General features: G+C 45.0%; 1 protein-coding gene across 9 annotated transcripts in view; it reads right to left on the reverse strand.

The window, feature by feature from the left end:
* LOC124135068 (transformation/transcription domain-associated protein-like) overlaps positions 1–16,607 on the reverse strand; it is a 102,397-nt gene that overhangs the window by 58,151 nt on the left and 27,639 nt on the right. For all 9 annotated transcript variants that reach the window (XM_048389379.1, XM_048389350.1, XM_048389363.1 and 6 more), the window contains exons 27-44: positions 15,953–16,104; positions 14,810–14,910; positions 13,952–14,223; positions 13,103–13,188; positions 12,046–12,157; positions 10,869–11,054; positions 8,950–9,099; positions 8,276–8,362; positions 7,748–7,844; positions 7,156–7,277; positions 6,440–6,610; positions 4,889–4,960; positions 4,378–4,497; positions 3,560–3,679; positions 2,580–2,672; positions 1,847–1,972; positions 1,111–1,170; positions 474–541 (exon numbers count right to left, since the gene is read on the reverse strand). In XM_048389379.1, coding sequence (XP_048245336.1) covers positions 474–541; positions 1,111–1,170; positions 1,847–1,972; positions 2,580–2,672; positions 3,560–3,679; positions 4,378–4,497; positions 4,889–4,960; positions 6,440–6,610; positions 7,156–7,277; positions 7,748–7,844; positions 8,276–8,362; positions 8,950–9,099; positions 10,869–11,054; positions 12,046–12,157; positions 13,103–13,188; positions 13,952–14,223; positions 14,810–14,910; positions 15,953–16,104 — 2,195 coding nt within the window. The remainder of the gene's footprint in view (positions 1–473; positions 542–1,110; positions 1,171–1,846; positions 1,973–2,579; positions 2,673–3,559; positions 3,680–4,377; positions 4,498–4,888; positions 4,961–6,439; positions 6,611–7,155; positions 7,278–7,747; positions 7,845–8,275; positions 8,363–8,949; positions 9,100–10,868; positions 11,055–12,045; positions 12,158–13,102; positions 13,189–13,951; positions 14,224–14,809; positions 14,911–15,952; positions 16,105–16,607) is intronic.

Consider the following 16,607-nt stretch of genomic DNA (forward strand, 5'->3'; position numbering starts at 1 on the left):
GATGGCAGCCTGTAAATAATCGAGTCTGGACCAGACAATCCAGTGATTGACATCATGAACATCGATCGACGCAATTGGAATTGATGACATGCATCAACCAAGTCAAATAGCCGGACCACACCATCCCGTTAGTCGCCTCTTACGACCTATTCTACCCCGGATCTTCACAGGTCAGATTTTCAAATTGGGCAAGTAACATTTCTGTCAAGCTTGCCATTAGTCTAGATTTTCAACAAGACGTGGGCAAGCTTAACAGAAATGTTACTCGCCCAATTTACAAGTCACTGGCATTTGGCTAGCAGGCAGGCAGTTATTTCAAACACTGGGTACAACATACACTTTGTCCAAGGGCCCGGATTCCATTCCCCACATGGATCCCCACATTTCTGGTCTCACTCACTCACTCACTCCATATCATTTACTTGGGGTTAGCATTATTACTGAGCAGATTTCCACGGCAACCAGTGACTCACTTGAAGTAGTTGAGGAGACATCGCACCAACAGCGCAGGCTCCTTCCAATGGACGAAGTCCAGGGAGTCCTTGAGCAAACATACAAAGTACACATCAACACTTGAAAGAGAATATACGTTAGCATCTGTTAGCACTAATACAGCAGTCAGCCTGAAGAGAAACATCTGAGCCTGGGGCTGGTAAACCAGTGGTTGATAGCATGAGGCAAGCAAACACCGAGGTAACACACTGCAGGTGAGCTGAAGTAGGATTTAATGTTTAAGATTATAGCACTTAAATAGCCTTGTGCATGAACCTGTACTGGTCCAGACCAATGCCAGACCAAGGTGATTTTATAAAGCTCGCCCCCAGATATACCATACCACAGTTTTAACAGACACAGTATACTGATTCCTAGCCAAATAGTCCTTGTTTTATCCCCTTGTTGCCGAGGGCAAGGTAGGGTAACAATAGGTACTATCGTCTTTTGATATGACGCAGCAGTGGATAGAGGTACCAACATTCCACTCTCCAGGCAGACACTTTCGTGCTTAATTTCATACACTGGATCATGTGATGATATAATGCCAGGTACGCTGGAGCTGTTCACACTTCTACAGTAGACTCTATGCTTAGTAGGACACGTTCACGGACTCACCACTTTTTTGTGTCTCTCCTGGAAGCTGTCAGACACCCAGATCTTCAGCAGCTGGGTCACCTGGAGGAAGAAGGACATCATCATCTTCATTACACAGAACTAGCAGCATGACCACATGGTCGGCAAGTCACAGCAAATCCCAGTAGCACCATTTTGCACCAACTTTGATCATGCATGGGCTATACACAGTTGCTGTGGTACCTTACAGGACCAGACAAACGCCGTACTCAGCAATATTCCAGCTCTATGACGGAGGTCTGTAAATAATTGACCCTGGACCAGACAAACGCTGTACTCAGCAATATTCCAGCTTTATGATGGAGGTCTGTAAATAATCGACTCTGGACCAGACAAACGCTGCACTCACCAATATTCGGAGCTATATGACGGTGAACTGTAAATAATTGACTCTGGACCAGACAGTCCAGTGATTGACATCATAAGCATCGATCTACACAACTGGGATATGAAGACATGCATCAACAAAGTCAGCCAGCCCGACCACCTGATCCCGTTAGTCTCATGAGTTGCTGAAGACCAATTCTAATCCAGATCTTCACTATCATAATTCAAGCAGGACTAGTGACATAACCTTATGGAGTGCCACTTTTACCATTAGGTAGATTGCAACTCTGTAGCACATCAGTTTTGTTGACTGGTGACAAAACGTAACATCTATCCTTGCTGTAAACGTCTGGGCCTCCCGTGCCCCTTTAAAGATCGTGAATGTACTCACCACCTGGGAGTGCTTGGGCAGCCATTCCTCGTGGAAGTGGACCAGGATGCTGATGAGGCGTATAGCCTGGTACTGCAGCTCGGACTTGGTGGTGGCGGCAGACGTCAGGGGAGACGCACTCTGGGTCTGTGGAGTGAAGTGAGTCAGGAGTTTCATAGCAAAATTCAAGTCTGAATATGATCAAGTTTGCACCAGGCACAGCTCTGACTGAAAGATGAATAATTATTCATGCAACTGGGGTACAATGACTCTGACAAGTCATGCCCACTGTAGTCGCCTCTACGGAGGGTGTCTACGGAGGCTGGGGCCAGAGGACATGCCAGGATTTATATAGATGTGTGCAGAGGCCAATCATTGTCACCAAGCAGCAAATGACAGTGAAAACAAATTCCCAAATTGGAATAAAAGCAATTCTTTGGTCTTTGGACTGTGTAATATTTGTCCCCCCACCCACACCCACACACCAAAACTTTGTCATGACCTCCCAGCCCACTATACCATATGACCAGTCCCTTAGATCTGGGCCCACTTGCACAAAGCGATCTTAACGCCAAGACTATCGTAAGCCTTTGGTAAAGTATGGGAGCAACACTCATCTTAGCGCTAAGATCGGTTTATGAAAGTGGGCCCAGATGTCTACATCAGGTCTTGGAGGAGGAGACAGAGGTGAGAGATAAGCAGTGTGGTAGAATATTCTGCAGATGTTCAGGCCTAAAGGACAATGTCAGCCAACCTGTAACTGTCCAAATGCCATGTTGACGAGCCTCATCGGGTTGGACTGCAGAACATCTCTGAACGGCTGGCCATCTTTCTGTTTCAAAAGGTACTGAAAAAGCAAGAGTGAGAGAGTTTATTTAACGCTGCTTTTAACAGTATTCCAGTTATATCACGGCATGTCAGCTTAATGTGGGAGGAAAGCCCGAAGTGATGCAGGTCTCAGACGTTTACCACTTCGGTGAAACCCGCGAGCACGGGTATGGTGCTGACAAACCTAGAAACCTAATCGGGGCGAACCGGTATTCGAACCCACAATCATAGGTTTCTGGTGTGCCTGAGGGATGCAACTCTGCACAGCGAATCGCGGCGCCTCAGACGACTGGGCTACCCGTGCCCCCTGAAAAAGCAAGAACCAACACACTGTACCTACTTCCGAACAGAACAACAAACTAAACTGTTGTCATTTGTCCTTCATGCTGAAGGTTCATGTCAAGAACAGAACTTCCTTCAAACATTTAGATAAAACAAGAAACCACGACATTATCATTAGTTAGTTTGTTTGATTGTTGTTAACGCCACACTCAGCAATATTCCAGCAATATGATGGTGGTCAGTAAACAAGCAAGCCCGGACCAGGCAATCCAGTGATTGACATCATCTGCATCGATCCACGCAATTGGGATACGATGACATGTATCAACCAAGTCAGCGAGCCTGACCACCTGATCCCGTTCGTCGCCTCTTACAACAAGCATAGTTGCCTTTTACGGCAAACATGGGGTCCTGAAGACTTATTCTACTCTGGATCAGATTATCATTAGTACTTCATGCTAACGGTTAACTTTATCATGAACAGAATTTCTTTCAAACATTTTGATCAAACCGTTTGCATCTAAACATAACACATCCTTGTGTTTTGAAAGAGTTTCTATAGTGGAACACAGACTTCCTCCTGTTGTAGCCCTACCACCCTGTATCAACGCCTTGGTGCCTTACCTCCAGATATCGGTTCCACTGCTGATCCTTCAGGGTACTGTCTGTCAGGAACAGATCGATCGTCTGCGGCGGGTAACGCAGCAGGAACTTCATCAGAGGTTCTCGGAAAGGACTCCCGGCCTGAAGAATATCACGCTCACAATCATCACCTTACCCTATTTCACAAATGTCAGCACAAACTGTTTTTGTTCGTGTGCCTGTTTAATGCCACACTTTTCAATATCCTAGCCACACAATGGCAGCCTGCTTATAATCATGCCTGGACCAGATGATCCAGTGATTCATATCATAAGCAATGATCTACGCTGTCTGGATACAATGACATGCCAGGTAAACGAGTCTGACCACCCAGTCTCATTAGTAGCCTCTTAGACAAGCATGTGTACTGAAGACCAATTGTAACCCATATCTTCACGGCAGACTAATAAATTTCAGGAAGGACTTTTCCTTGTGGACTACCAGTTTTACCATCAACAGAATCCCTCAGAACAGTGGTCACAACTATATCTACTTTCAGCCAAGACTTGGCCCCATGGGCTGTAACTCAACAGCGTTTAATATCATCAGACCAACCACAACAGAATAAAGTGGACATGATAGGTGAAATACCTGCTTGACTGAGTGAGAGAAGTGTTTTTTCATACCACAGTGATAAATATTCCTGCTATATCACAGAGTCTGGACCAGGCATTTTTTTTTATGAGAAACAATCAGCCCAGATACTGAGCCGGATCACATGATCCTACTTGGTGGCCTCTATGACAAGCATGAGGTTCCGAGGACCTATTCTACCCTGAATCTCAATAGGGCGAACCTACCTCAATGAGCAGCGCCCGCTCCCCCCGGAGAACCAGCAGAGTCAGCTGCTCTATCATGTTCTTGCTGGCGGCCGGGATCAGATGGAACAGATTCACGATGGCCGCACAAGTCTTCAGGTCCTAAGTGAGAGGAGACATAGTTTAACACATAATCTGCAATGTCGTGGCAGGCAGACAGTAAATCATACTGGCCAGAAGATATCATATTTTGAATCGGGGGGAATTGTACAAAGCGATCCTAGCGCTAAAGTGATCGTAACTCCCATACCTTAACATAAACCTACGACAGTCGTAGCGCTAAGGTGATCGTAACTTCCATACCTTAACATAGACTTACGACAGTTGTAGTGCTAAGGTGATCGTAACTCCCATACCCAAACATAGACTTACGACAGTCGTAGCGCTAAGGTTGTTTTCAACAACGGCACCCAGAGCAGTTTCTTTCACATGAGGAGCAAAACCTCTAACCACAACGCTACTCCTCTGCCACTAAAAATGCAGGAGAACTGACCTGTCCAGTGGAGGGCTTCTGACCACTCTTCTGAGCCACAGCGATCACCTCCAGCAGTTTCTTCAGGTGGACCTGCAAAACACATCACATTATTCTCACATAAGTCCTGCCGAAGATGCTGAAGATCTTCAACACCACTCCGTCCTCTTGGTAACAAACTTCGCTAAAACATGGTCACAATGAACGCTAGCAGATTGTTCAAATCTGTTTGTTATATTGGTTATTCGCAAACCTTGACTGCCATTTAACAATTTCCCCACATAAATATATTTCACATCCTAGTATGGAAAAACATGGATTGAATACATTATTTTCACCACTGTTATTGAATTAACTGTACATAATGGTTGTTGTCGATTTAGTACTTAAATTCATATTGTGACACAGGCATACAACATGCATAACAATGTAGTGTTTTGCAGCTCAAGAATAGGACAAGGTAGGGTATCGTGACACAAGTCTGTAACAAGGTAGGGTATCGTGACACAGGTCTGTAACAAGGTAGGGTATAGTGACACAAGTCTGTAACAAGGTAGGGTATCATGACACAAGCCTGTAACAAGGTAGTGTATCGTGACACAAGTCTGTAACAAGGTAGGGTATCGTGACACAAGTCTGTAACAAGGTAGGGTATAGTGACACAAGTCTGTAACAAGGTAGGGTATCATGACACAAGTCTGAAACAAGGTAGGGTATCGTGACACAAGTCTGTAACAAGGTAGGGTATAGTGACACAAGTCTGTAACAAGGTAGGGTAACATGACACAAGTCTGTAACAAGGTAGGGTATCATGACACAAGTCTGTAACAAGGTAGGGTATCATGACACTAGTCTGTTACAAGGTAGGGTATCGTGACTCAAGCCTGTAACAAGGTAGGGTATAGTGACACAAGTCTGTAACAAGGTAGGGTAACATGACACAAGTCTGTAACAAGGTAGGGTATCATGACACAAGTCTGAAACAAGGTAGGGTATCGTGACACAAGTCTGTAACAAGGTAGGGTATCGTGACACAAGTCTGTAACAAGGTAGGGTATCGTGACACAAGTCTGTAACAAGGTAGGGTATCATGACACAAGTCTGTAACAAGGTAGGGTATCGTGACACAAGTCTGTAACAAGGTAGGGTATAGTGACACAAGTCTGTAACAAGGTAGGGTATAGTGACACAAGTCTGTAACAAGGTAGGGTAACATGACACAAGTCTGTAACAAGGTAGGGTATCATGACACAAGTCTGTAACAAGGTAGGGTATCATGACACTAGTCTGTTACAAGGTAGGGTATCGTGACTCAAGCCTGTAACAAGGTAGGGTATTGTGACACAAGCCTGTAACAAGGTAGGATATCATGACACAAGCCTGTAACAAGGTAGGGTATCATGACACAAGCCTGTAACAAGGTAGGGTATCGTGACAAGTCTGTAACAAGGTAGGGTATCGTGACACAAGTCTGTAACAAGGTAGTATATCATGACACAAGTCTGTAACAAGGTAGGGTATGCTGACAGCCCTCAGGGATGAACACTTACATCGGACAGTATGGGTACTTACATGCAGCTGTTCACACAGCTTCTCGTTGAAGACGTTGGGGAAGAGCTGGATGAGGCTGGACAGGATCTGAATGATGTTGAGGGTGAGACTGCGGAAGTCCCCCAACTTCAGCAGCAGGGGGCGGATTGCTGTGTGCACCGTGTCGGTCTCCACCTGACATCCGCCGATGAACTAGAGCAAGCAAATTAATTGTATGAATTAACTGGATTTAGATTACTTAACAGACAAATAGGAGATTTGAATTAGGACTTGAAAGACGGACGCAACTTGCCACAAGCCCAAGTCAGTATGTGTTACGTTAAAAGTGTCACGATCACTATCAGGGCAAGTAAATGTTTTAGTTTCATTGGCTTTTCTGTAACTATCAATGGGCAAGTGGGTAAGTTGGGTTTAATGACACTTTTAACAGTATTCCAGTTTAATCACAGCATGTCGGCTTAACGGAGGAAAGCCTGAAGTGATGCAGATCTTAGACATATACCATTTTCTTGAAACCCAAGAGCACAGGTATGGCGCTGACAAACTTAGAAACATAATCAGGGAGAAACTGGGATTTGAACCCACAATCATAGGATTCTGGCGTGCCCAATGGACGCAACTCTGCACAATGAATCGCGGCACCTTAGGCAACTAGGCCATCGGTGCCCTCTGTAGCTATCAATCAATGTATTAGATCAGACAGTGTAACGATGGTAACGGCTGCGTGAGCCCTGTACCTTCTTCATGCAGTCATGTGCAGCTTCCTGCAGCTCGCTGTTGGTGCTGTTGAGAGCCTTGTACAGGATCGTGAAGATCTTGTCTCGCCTGCTTGGGATGTAGTGACAGGCCGCAAGTGCTCCTGGTAAGAAATAATCACATCATTTAAAGTCACATTCAGCACAATTCAAGCCATATCATGGCAGCCTGTGGTGATGTGTAGAAAAGCAACATCCGAGTCCTGTTACACACATCCCTTGAATACTGATGAATTTGTCATTTCTCAATACTACAAAGGTATTAGGATTTTGCACATCTCAACGAGGTCCTAATCCTGGGCTGCATCCTATCCAACACTCTGGGTCCTCCACTGGCAGCAACATATCTGTGTCAGGCAGTCCTCTTGGGATCACTCATTTGTTATAATTCCTTACTGTCATAAGTATTTATTTTAGAAAGACTTTTGGACCCATAATTTCACTTTAAACTATTCAGAATATTAATTCAATCATTTAAAAGAAATTGACCAACATATTGAACTCATTAAATAACAAACATAAATCTGTTGCCTTGGTTACATTACACTGATGTTAAAGTAGATTTCCTACTTACTCAGGGCGCTTTTCTTCAGCGGCACAAGGTTCGTTACGTTCTTGTAACAGGGCAGTTTGACGAGGATAGCATCATCCGCCTCACACAAGCTCTGCAGCTGAAACATGGGGAGGAGGATTTCCACAAAATGAAAGATATTTGTTCGCTTGCTGACTGACGATGCAGAAAACAAGATTTCTCACTAGATCCCAGAATGTTGATAATGAGTCAGTGTGTGAGTATGGTTTTACGCTGCTTTTAGCAATATTCCAGCAATATCACTGCGAGGGACACCAGAAATGGGCTTCACACATTGTACGCATGGCGGGAATTGAACCTGGGTCTTCGGCGTGACCAATGAACGCTTTAACCACTAGGCTACCCGAACGCCCCTGTAAATAATGGACCAGACATGTGCACCCTAGTGATTGATCGAATCGGTTGATCTATTTGGGTACAATGAGACAGAGTGACTATCTGATCCACTAAGTTGACAAGGTTGTTTGGTCTATTCTAACATGGAATCATGTACAGGATGCAGGTACTGACCTCACTGAAGAACACATTGTGTTCCTGTATATTGATGTCCATGGTGAACAGCCTTGGTTCCAGCGTCGTACAGAAGGTATTTCCCTCCTGAAACACACAGTATACACATCAAACATACATCAAATTGACACAGCAAGCGTTTCTAAACTGGCAATGAGGGCTGTCTGAGCTATGAGAGGCAGGTGATGCAGCAGGTGTTTCTTAACTCACCATGAGTCCTATCTGAGCTATAAGAGGCAGGTGATGCAGCAGGTGTTTCTAAACTCACCGTGAGTCCTATCTGAGCTATAAGAGGCAGGTGATGCAGCAGGTGTTTCTTAACTAACCATGAGTCCTATCTGAGCTATGAGAGGCAGGTGATGCAGCAGGTGTTTCTAAACTCACCGTGAGTCCTATTTGAGATATGAGAGGCTGGTGATGCAGCAGGTGTTTCTAAACTCACCGTGAGTCCTATCTGAGCTATAAGAGGCAGGTGATGCAGCAGGTGTTTCTTAACTCACCATGAGTCCTATCTGAGCTATAAGAGGCAGGTGATGCAGCAGGTGTTTCTAAACTCACCGTGAGTCCTATCTGAGCTATAAGAGGCAGGTGATGCAGCAGGTGTTTCTTAACTCACCATGAGTCCTATCTGAGCTATAAGAGGCTGGTGACGCAGCAGGTGTTTCTTAACTCACCATGAGTCCTATCTGAGCTATAAGAGGCTGGTGACGCAGCAGGTGTTTCTTGGGAGGGATCATGTCTTGCAGCACTTCTCTGTGAGGCTCCATGATGTCTGTGATTGACCGACCCGTCGTCTTCGCCAGTGCTCCAAGAGAGTGCATAGCCTGTAAGGAAACAACAGTTACTCTTCCAACTGACCAGCTTTATTACACCAGGTTTGGACGTCCACTGAGCACAGTGGTTTAAGTAGGCAGTGACTCCAAGCAAACAGGAATTGGTAAACAGTGAAACACCCAAATGCCAAGAACTCAATATATCCCTGCCAGGAGTGAGTAAGATCAGTGGTTTGATCCCCAGACAAAGCTGAAAGCGTGTACTTGTCTTTACCCAGCCTGGCGTTTGGCATTAAGGGGATAAAAGACGGACTGGACGGCTCAGAGTCAGTATACTCTAATGCCCAGTGTGTTATGTCATGCTATTGCGACTGCCTCTGTGGCCTAGTGGTAGAGTGTCCGCCTGGAGAGCGGAAAGTTGGGGTTCGACCCCCGGTTGCGTCATACCAAAAGGCGTTAAAAAATGGGGTTTTCAGATTAAAAACGATGTTTTATTGGTCTGTTTTCAGTCGTACAAATGGGTGAGGGTATGAGAGATACCCATTTGTACGATTGAAAACAGACTAAAACATGGTACTTGTTGTTACCCTGCCTGGCGCTCGGAATCAGTATACTGTGTCTGAGTAGGGTATCCACGTAAAACTGCGGCATGGTATCTCAGTGGGCTAGCGCTATAAAACCTACTCTAACCCAGACTGACACAAGCATTTACATCACCGTATAAGTGCAAAAATCTTGAATGTGAAATTAACCCCATTTCACCTCACCTAATCTCAATAAATTGTTGAAGACAGTTAAATGTACTGGTCCACAGGTCTGATGTTATCCCTTTGATAACCTTCAACTACAGACAACATGATGCAGTTAAACCCTGGCAAATTGGGAAACCCTGTCTTCTGGATGCTTACTATTGATAACATCAATCTGCATTAAGGGACATTTATAGGTGCTATGATTCATTAATCTGGGAATTTGTTAATCCAGACAATTTCAGTAGAAATGGCACTGTCTGGACTAATGGGGTTTCATCATAAATTTTTCACAGGTTGTTAATACTTCATTCAAACAGGGTTTTACAAAATGTCAAACCTGAAATAACAGCATTTGTGTGTATGAATTGGGCAGTGTCTATAATATTCTTATAAACCTCCGGTGACGTCGTATTATTGTTCTCCAGTCGGGTTAAATATCATAAACAGAGACGTTGAAATGTCCCTGGGATTTTATATAATATTCCCGGGATTTTATAGGATATTCAAGTCATATTTGCTATATAATGTGTTATCATATCCAAGGGATTTTATATAATGTCCTGGGTATTTTATTAATATAACTTCCGATCAGATTGTAACATGTAATGAAATGTAAAATCAAATGACAAATGTTTTCTTTATATTCCTGAGGATCGAACTCGCAACCTTCATATCTGTAGCCCAGTGAGTGTACCACGAGGCTACAGAGGTGTTGATAAGCTGCACTGGTTTTTAGAATGTCCTCTTCAAGATCTGTACGCCAGCAACAGATATTTTACGCCCGTTTCCTAAGGTTCATGGAAAGTATGTTCGAAACATAAAAATGTTGATAAATGTTGTTTTAAGTTTCTTTTTTCGGTTTATAAGTAAGATAAAACACTTCCACTCGGGTTGTTATGATATTAAAACCCTTTCCCTTGAAAAATCCATGGGGATGCAGGTTATAAATATCATAACAACCCTAGGACGTGTTTTATCCTATACATAATAATGCAGTTTCAGGATTGACAACAACAGAACTGTTGAAGACAGAGATTGTTTGAAGACAAAGGGAAGGGGTTTACCCACCTGTTCTCTAACCAGCGTGTTGGGCGATGTCACCTGTCTCACTAGCTCATGCGTAACTTCATGGAAGGACTTCTTTTGTGCAGCAATCAGCTCATCGGTTTTCTGGTCTGGCTCAATATCCTTTGCACAGAGGATCAACATCTTCTCCAGGTTCGACTTGGCTCGGTCTACAGCTCCCGAAGACACCTGAGGCATGATGGGAGATGGTACATACAAGGGAGATAACCAGGACCCGTGTCACCCAGAGTGAGTGAGTGAGTTAGGTTTAACGACGCTTTTAACAGTATTCCAGTTATATCGCGGCGTGTCAGCTTAATGTGGGAGGAAAGCCCCAAGTGATGCAGGTCTCAGACATTTACCACTTCGGTGAAACCCATGAGCACGGGTATGGTGCTGACAAACCTAGAAACATAACTGGGGCGAACCCACAATCATAGGTTTCTGGCGTGCCCAAGGGACGCAACTCAGCGCAACACAGCGAATTGGGGCGCCTTAGACGACTGGGCCACCCGAGCCCCCGGAGATAACCAGGACCTGTGTCACCCAGAGTGAGTGAGTGAGTTGGGGTTAATGCCGCTTTTAACAGTATTCCAGTTATATCACAGTGTGTCTTCTTAATGTGGGAGGAAAGCCCCAAGTGATGCAGGTCTCAGACGTTTACCACTTTGGTGAAACCCACGAGCACGGGTATGGTGCTGACAACCCTAGAAAAATAATCGGGGTGAGCTGGGATTCGAACCCACAATTATATGGGTTTCTGGTGTGCCCAAAGGATGCAACTCTGTGCCCCTGTGTCACCAAGAAGAAATCTAGGTTTAGTGACATGGGACTTAGAACAGTCTGTCAGTAATATCATGGCATGTAACCTAAGTGTTGAAGAAAAACCAAAAGTGATTTATGGCCGACGATGTTTATAACTTTATAAATATTTATCAGCAGTGGTATAACAGGCTGACACATGACGCTGTGACACAAACTTCAGAACAGGTGTGGTGCTGGCAAACTTGACACATAATCATAGAGCAAATTTGGATTTGAAACCACAATCACAGATTTCTGGTACGCCTAAGGGAAGAAACTCTGCACAGCAAATTGTGGCAGCTTCAAGGTCTTGGTCACAGACAGTGGAGGACAGACAGTGGTGAGGGATGATAACAGCAGCTCCACTCCAACTCACCTCCCCGGTGAGATCCATCATGACAAACAGCAGGGCCTTGAGGAAGAGGAACTGGTGCTCCAGCACCCATCTCAGTGCCATGGAGTCGCACAGGAACTTGATGGCCAGGCAGCTAGGCAACAGACAACATGGCAAGGCTAACTACAAACTCACTAGCGTGATAATCAATGTTTACCTATTGCTTTTCAATATGCTAAAGAAAGGATGAGTTTCAGTTGTTCAAGTGTGAGTGAAAAATGTGAGGTGAAATGGGTTTTAACGTCGCGTCAAAGATTATTGCACTTATATAGCGACGTGCATGCACGTGTGTGTGTTTGTGGCTGCTTGTACTAGTCCGGACTGATGCCGATTTATAGTGCTAGCTCCATGAGATACCATGCCGCAGTTTAACATGAATACCCCACTCAGACACAGTATACTGACTCCGAGCCGACCAGTCCTTGTTTTAGCCCCTTAATGCCGAGCGCCAGACAGGGTAACAACAAGTACCATCTTTTAACGTCTTTTGGTATGAAGCGGCCGGGGATTGAACCCTGGACCTTCCTCTCTCCAGGCGGACGCTCTACCACTGGACCACGGAGGCGGTCTCAAGTGTGAGTGAGTGAGGGAGTATGGTTTTACGCCACATTAGCAATATTCCAGCAATATCACAGCGGGGGACACCATAATCAGGCTCCACACATTGTACCCATGTCGGCAATCAAACCCGGGTCTTCAGCGTGAAGAATGAATGTTTTAACCACTAGGCTACCCGACTACTCCTGTTCAAGTGAAGTTACATATGCTCATGTAATGTTGAATGACAACATGGGCAGTATGTAGGCTACACTGGTTCGAGGAATGTCATCGTACGACTCATGGTTAGAAGATGCACAAAAACAGCTTACACTTACAGATTGATTCTTGGGAATAAAAATTACCAATGAGAAAACTATTGTTGAATATTTCCATTGGATAATATGACATTACCAGATCTGGTCTAAACTAAGACTCGACTTACTGTACTTGTTTTCAAGTGATCATGGTAAAATATCCCCTTACTGAAATGTCCACTCACCCTCCATATTTGGCATACCAGGCCCGGTCATAGCAGAGAGAACACATCCTGTCCACGAGGTACTCAAACAGGGGCAGGTGGCAGGCCTGGAAGAAGAACCAGTGATTACTCTAATGAAGAGACCCGTGAAAATTACGGGGTAGAATAGGTCTTCAGCAACCCATGCTTACCGTAAAAGGCGACTATGCTTGTTGTAAAAGGCGACTATCGGGATCGGGTGGTCAAGCTCGCGGACTTGGTTGACGCATGTCATCAATCCCAATTGCGTGGAGCGATGCTCATGATATAAATCGCTGGATTGTCTGGTCCAGACTTGATTATTTACAGACTGCCGTCATATAGCTGGAATATTGCTGAGTGCGGCGTTAAACAACAAACCAACCAACCAATCTAAGGAAGAACATTCCACTCCACACCATAGAGCAATGACACAGAGCCTGACCTTCCAATCAATGTGTCCACCTCACCTGACAAGCATAAGTTATTATTCCAACCAGGGACCTGTTCCACAAAGCGATCTTAGCGCTACGGCTACAGTAGGCCTATGTTAAAAAATCGGAGTTCCGATCATCTTAGCGCTAAGATTGCTTTATGGAACAAGGCCCAGAATCCCAAAGGGGACATTCAACACTGAAACAACAACCCCCCAAAAAGCCATGGTGCATGTACCCCATCACTGCTGTCAAGGATTGTGGAGGCGGTCTTAGCGCTACGACTACCGTAAGGCTATGGTAAAGTATGGGAGTGACAATCATCTTAGCGCTAAGATCGTTTTATAGAATGAGGCCCAGAATTCCAAAGGAGACATTCAACACTGAAACAACCTCCACAAAGCCATGGTGCACGTACCCGCTCCTTGCTGCCGAGGATGGTGGTGGCGGTCTCCAGGATGAGCACGAGGGCGAGGTTCCCCGGCTTACACAGTTCCTTCTCCTCATGCCCCATGATGACGGCCAGCGCGTCGATGAGGATCTGGGTGTCCATCCCCTGCAGCTTGTTCTGCTTGTCGCCCACGGGGAAGGGCCCGCACTGCTGGGAGATGGCGATCATCGTGTAGTGCCGCACCATGCACGCCATGAAGGGGAGTGCAGTCTGTCGCAGCTCCTTGATGGCTGCTGCCACTGTAACCATGGTAACCACAGATTTCAATTTGTGTTAAAACAAAGAAGTTCTTATGTAAATTAGGTAAAAAGTATCTCGTTCTATAACAATGCTTACTTAAATCTGTAGCTACTGGATTAGACTGAGTACAGAAGTCATTGTCTTTGCATCATTGCATAAAATCCACAGACAGGATCAGGAAGTTCATCAGCCTCCATTCACATAAAGTCGCTGATTTAAGTTAATAGTGTCATTCCTTCAGGGAAATATTCAACGAATGCACTTTGAATGTTTGACCAACCATACAGGTCCTGATAACTGAGCGATCATGCTTGTTGTAAGAGGTGACTAACGGGATCGGGTGGTCAGGCTCGCTGACTTGGTTGATGCATGTCATCGATCCCAATTGCATGGATCAATGCTCATGATATTGATCACTGGATTCTCTGGTCCAGGCTCCATTATTAACAGACTGCCGTCATATAGCTGGAATATTGCTGTGTGCGACGTTAAACAACAAACAAACCAAACCTGATAACCTGATAACCTGAAATATAAGCAATACTTATGGACAGGAGGTTGTAACACGGCACCCTGGGAACTCACCGAACATGCCCGTGAGTGCCTGCTCGTGGACCTTCCTGGAGTGAGAGTCAGGGTTCTTGTACAGCGGCCCCGTGGTGGTGGATATCTCCTTCTCTGTGAAGCTGGAACACATCACACACATTTCTATGGCAGTCAACTTTTTGCTCATCTTCCCAAGGCAAGGGGGCAAGGACTATTAAAGTACAGTTTCCACCCTTGCCGTACTAGGCTAGAATTCCGGAGTTACATTTTGGATTGAGTGTAATAGATTGTGAAATGGTATTGATAGAATAGCTCTTTGGTACTTTTGAACAGCTATGTTTTCAGGAAGCTGAATTCTGGGTGAGGTGAAATTGGGTTTAACGTCGCGTCCAAGATTATTGCACTTATATAGCGACGTGCATGCACGTGTGTGTGTGTGTGTGTGTGTGTGTGTGTGTGTGTGTGTGTGTGTGTGTGTGTCTGCTTGTACTAGTCCAGACTATAGTGCTAGCTCACTGAGATACCATGCCGCAGTTTAACATGAATAACCCACTCAGACACAGTATACTGACTCCAAGCCAACCAGTCCTTGTTTTAGCCCCTTAATGCTGAGCACCAGACAGGGTAACAACAAGTACCATCTTTTAACGTCTTTTGGTATGACGCGGCCGGGGATCAAACCCCGGACCTTCCGCTCTCCGGGCAGACACTCTACCACTAGACCACGGAGGCAGTCCCTCAATTCTGGGAAAAATATCTTGTCCACGATTGCAATGATCCACGAGGCAAGGTTTCAACAAGGATGCTTCCTACATGGAAGGAGGCGGTGTCATCTCTTGTGTCGGAATTCATTGTGAAGAGTCGGATCTCTTAGTTGCTCAAGGATCTGCTGATTGTTATGATCCTGGTTTGTCAAAAGGATAAACTGAGACACCATGATATAGCTGAAATAATGTTCAAAGTGGCGTTACACCCAACTTGCACTCATACCCTCCTGTACGGCAACTAGACTGTGTACCTGATGTGGGAACCCATAATGATCGCTGATGCATGTCGTATCCGAATTGCATGGATTGATGCTCGTGATATCAATCACTGGATTGTCTGGTCCAGACTCGATTATTTACATTTAGCTGGAATATTGCTGAGTGTGGTGTTAAACAAACAAACAAACAAACAAACCTGGTGTGGGTGAAGAGGTGGGTGAGGGTCTGCTTGTCATCCTCCAGGTTCATGACGGACACCAGGAAACACTTGATCAACTCCCACGCCTGTTTGCGACTGAAAGCATCTGTTGAGCTGCTCTTCAGTGCTGTCAGAGCTGTATCTATAGCCTGTAACACAACGTACGTACATCACTGGGCTACACACAGAAGCATCAACAACACATTTCATCACTTCAAATGTGAACGAAGATCTGTCTTGAAATCATAATGCATTGTGACTTCCTTAACAGAACAAACAAGAAACACACAAACATTAGCTACATTTGGAATATTTTTCTGGTTTGTGGAACCAGCGTTTGAAATTAAGAGGTGTCCTGGATGCTTGAGATGTTCTCTGATGGCATTTGAATCTAGGAACTGGTGTGTGTGGGTCTGTGTGTTTCGGAGGGGGGGGTTGCATTACAAAATGATACATGTATCGGGGAGGGGGGATGATAAAATTTTGCATAAAATGGGGTGGGGCGGGATGGGGGTGGGTGGGTGATTGAGCAAAATATAATACAGTCCTGAGACCAAACCCCCCACCCCACCATTAATAAATGACAAGTCCCCTAGGGATCCCCAAACTTATATCACAAACACTGTGGACGCCTAATACAAGCAACAACCAA

The sequence above is a fragment of the Haliotis rufescens genome, unplaced genomic scaffold (assembly GCF_023055435.1).
Source record: "Haliotis rufescens isolate VD_foot unplaced genomic scaffold, xgHalRufe1.0.p SCAF_10, whole genome shotgun sequence".
Taxonomy (NCBI): Eukaryota; Metazoa; Mollusca; class Gastropoda; order Lepetellida; family Haliotidae; genus Haliotis; species Haliotis rufescens.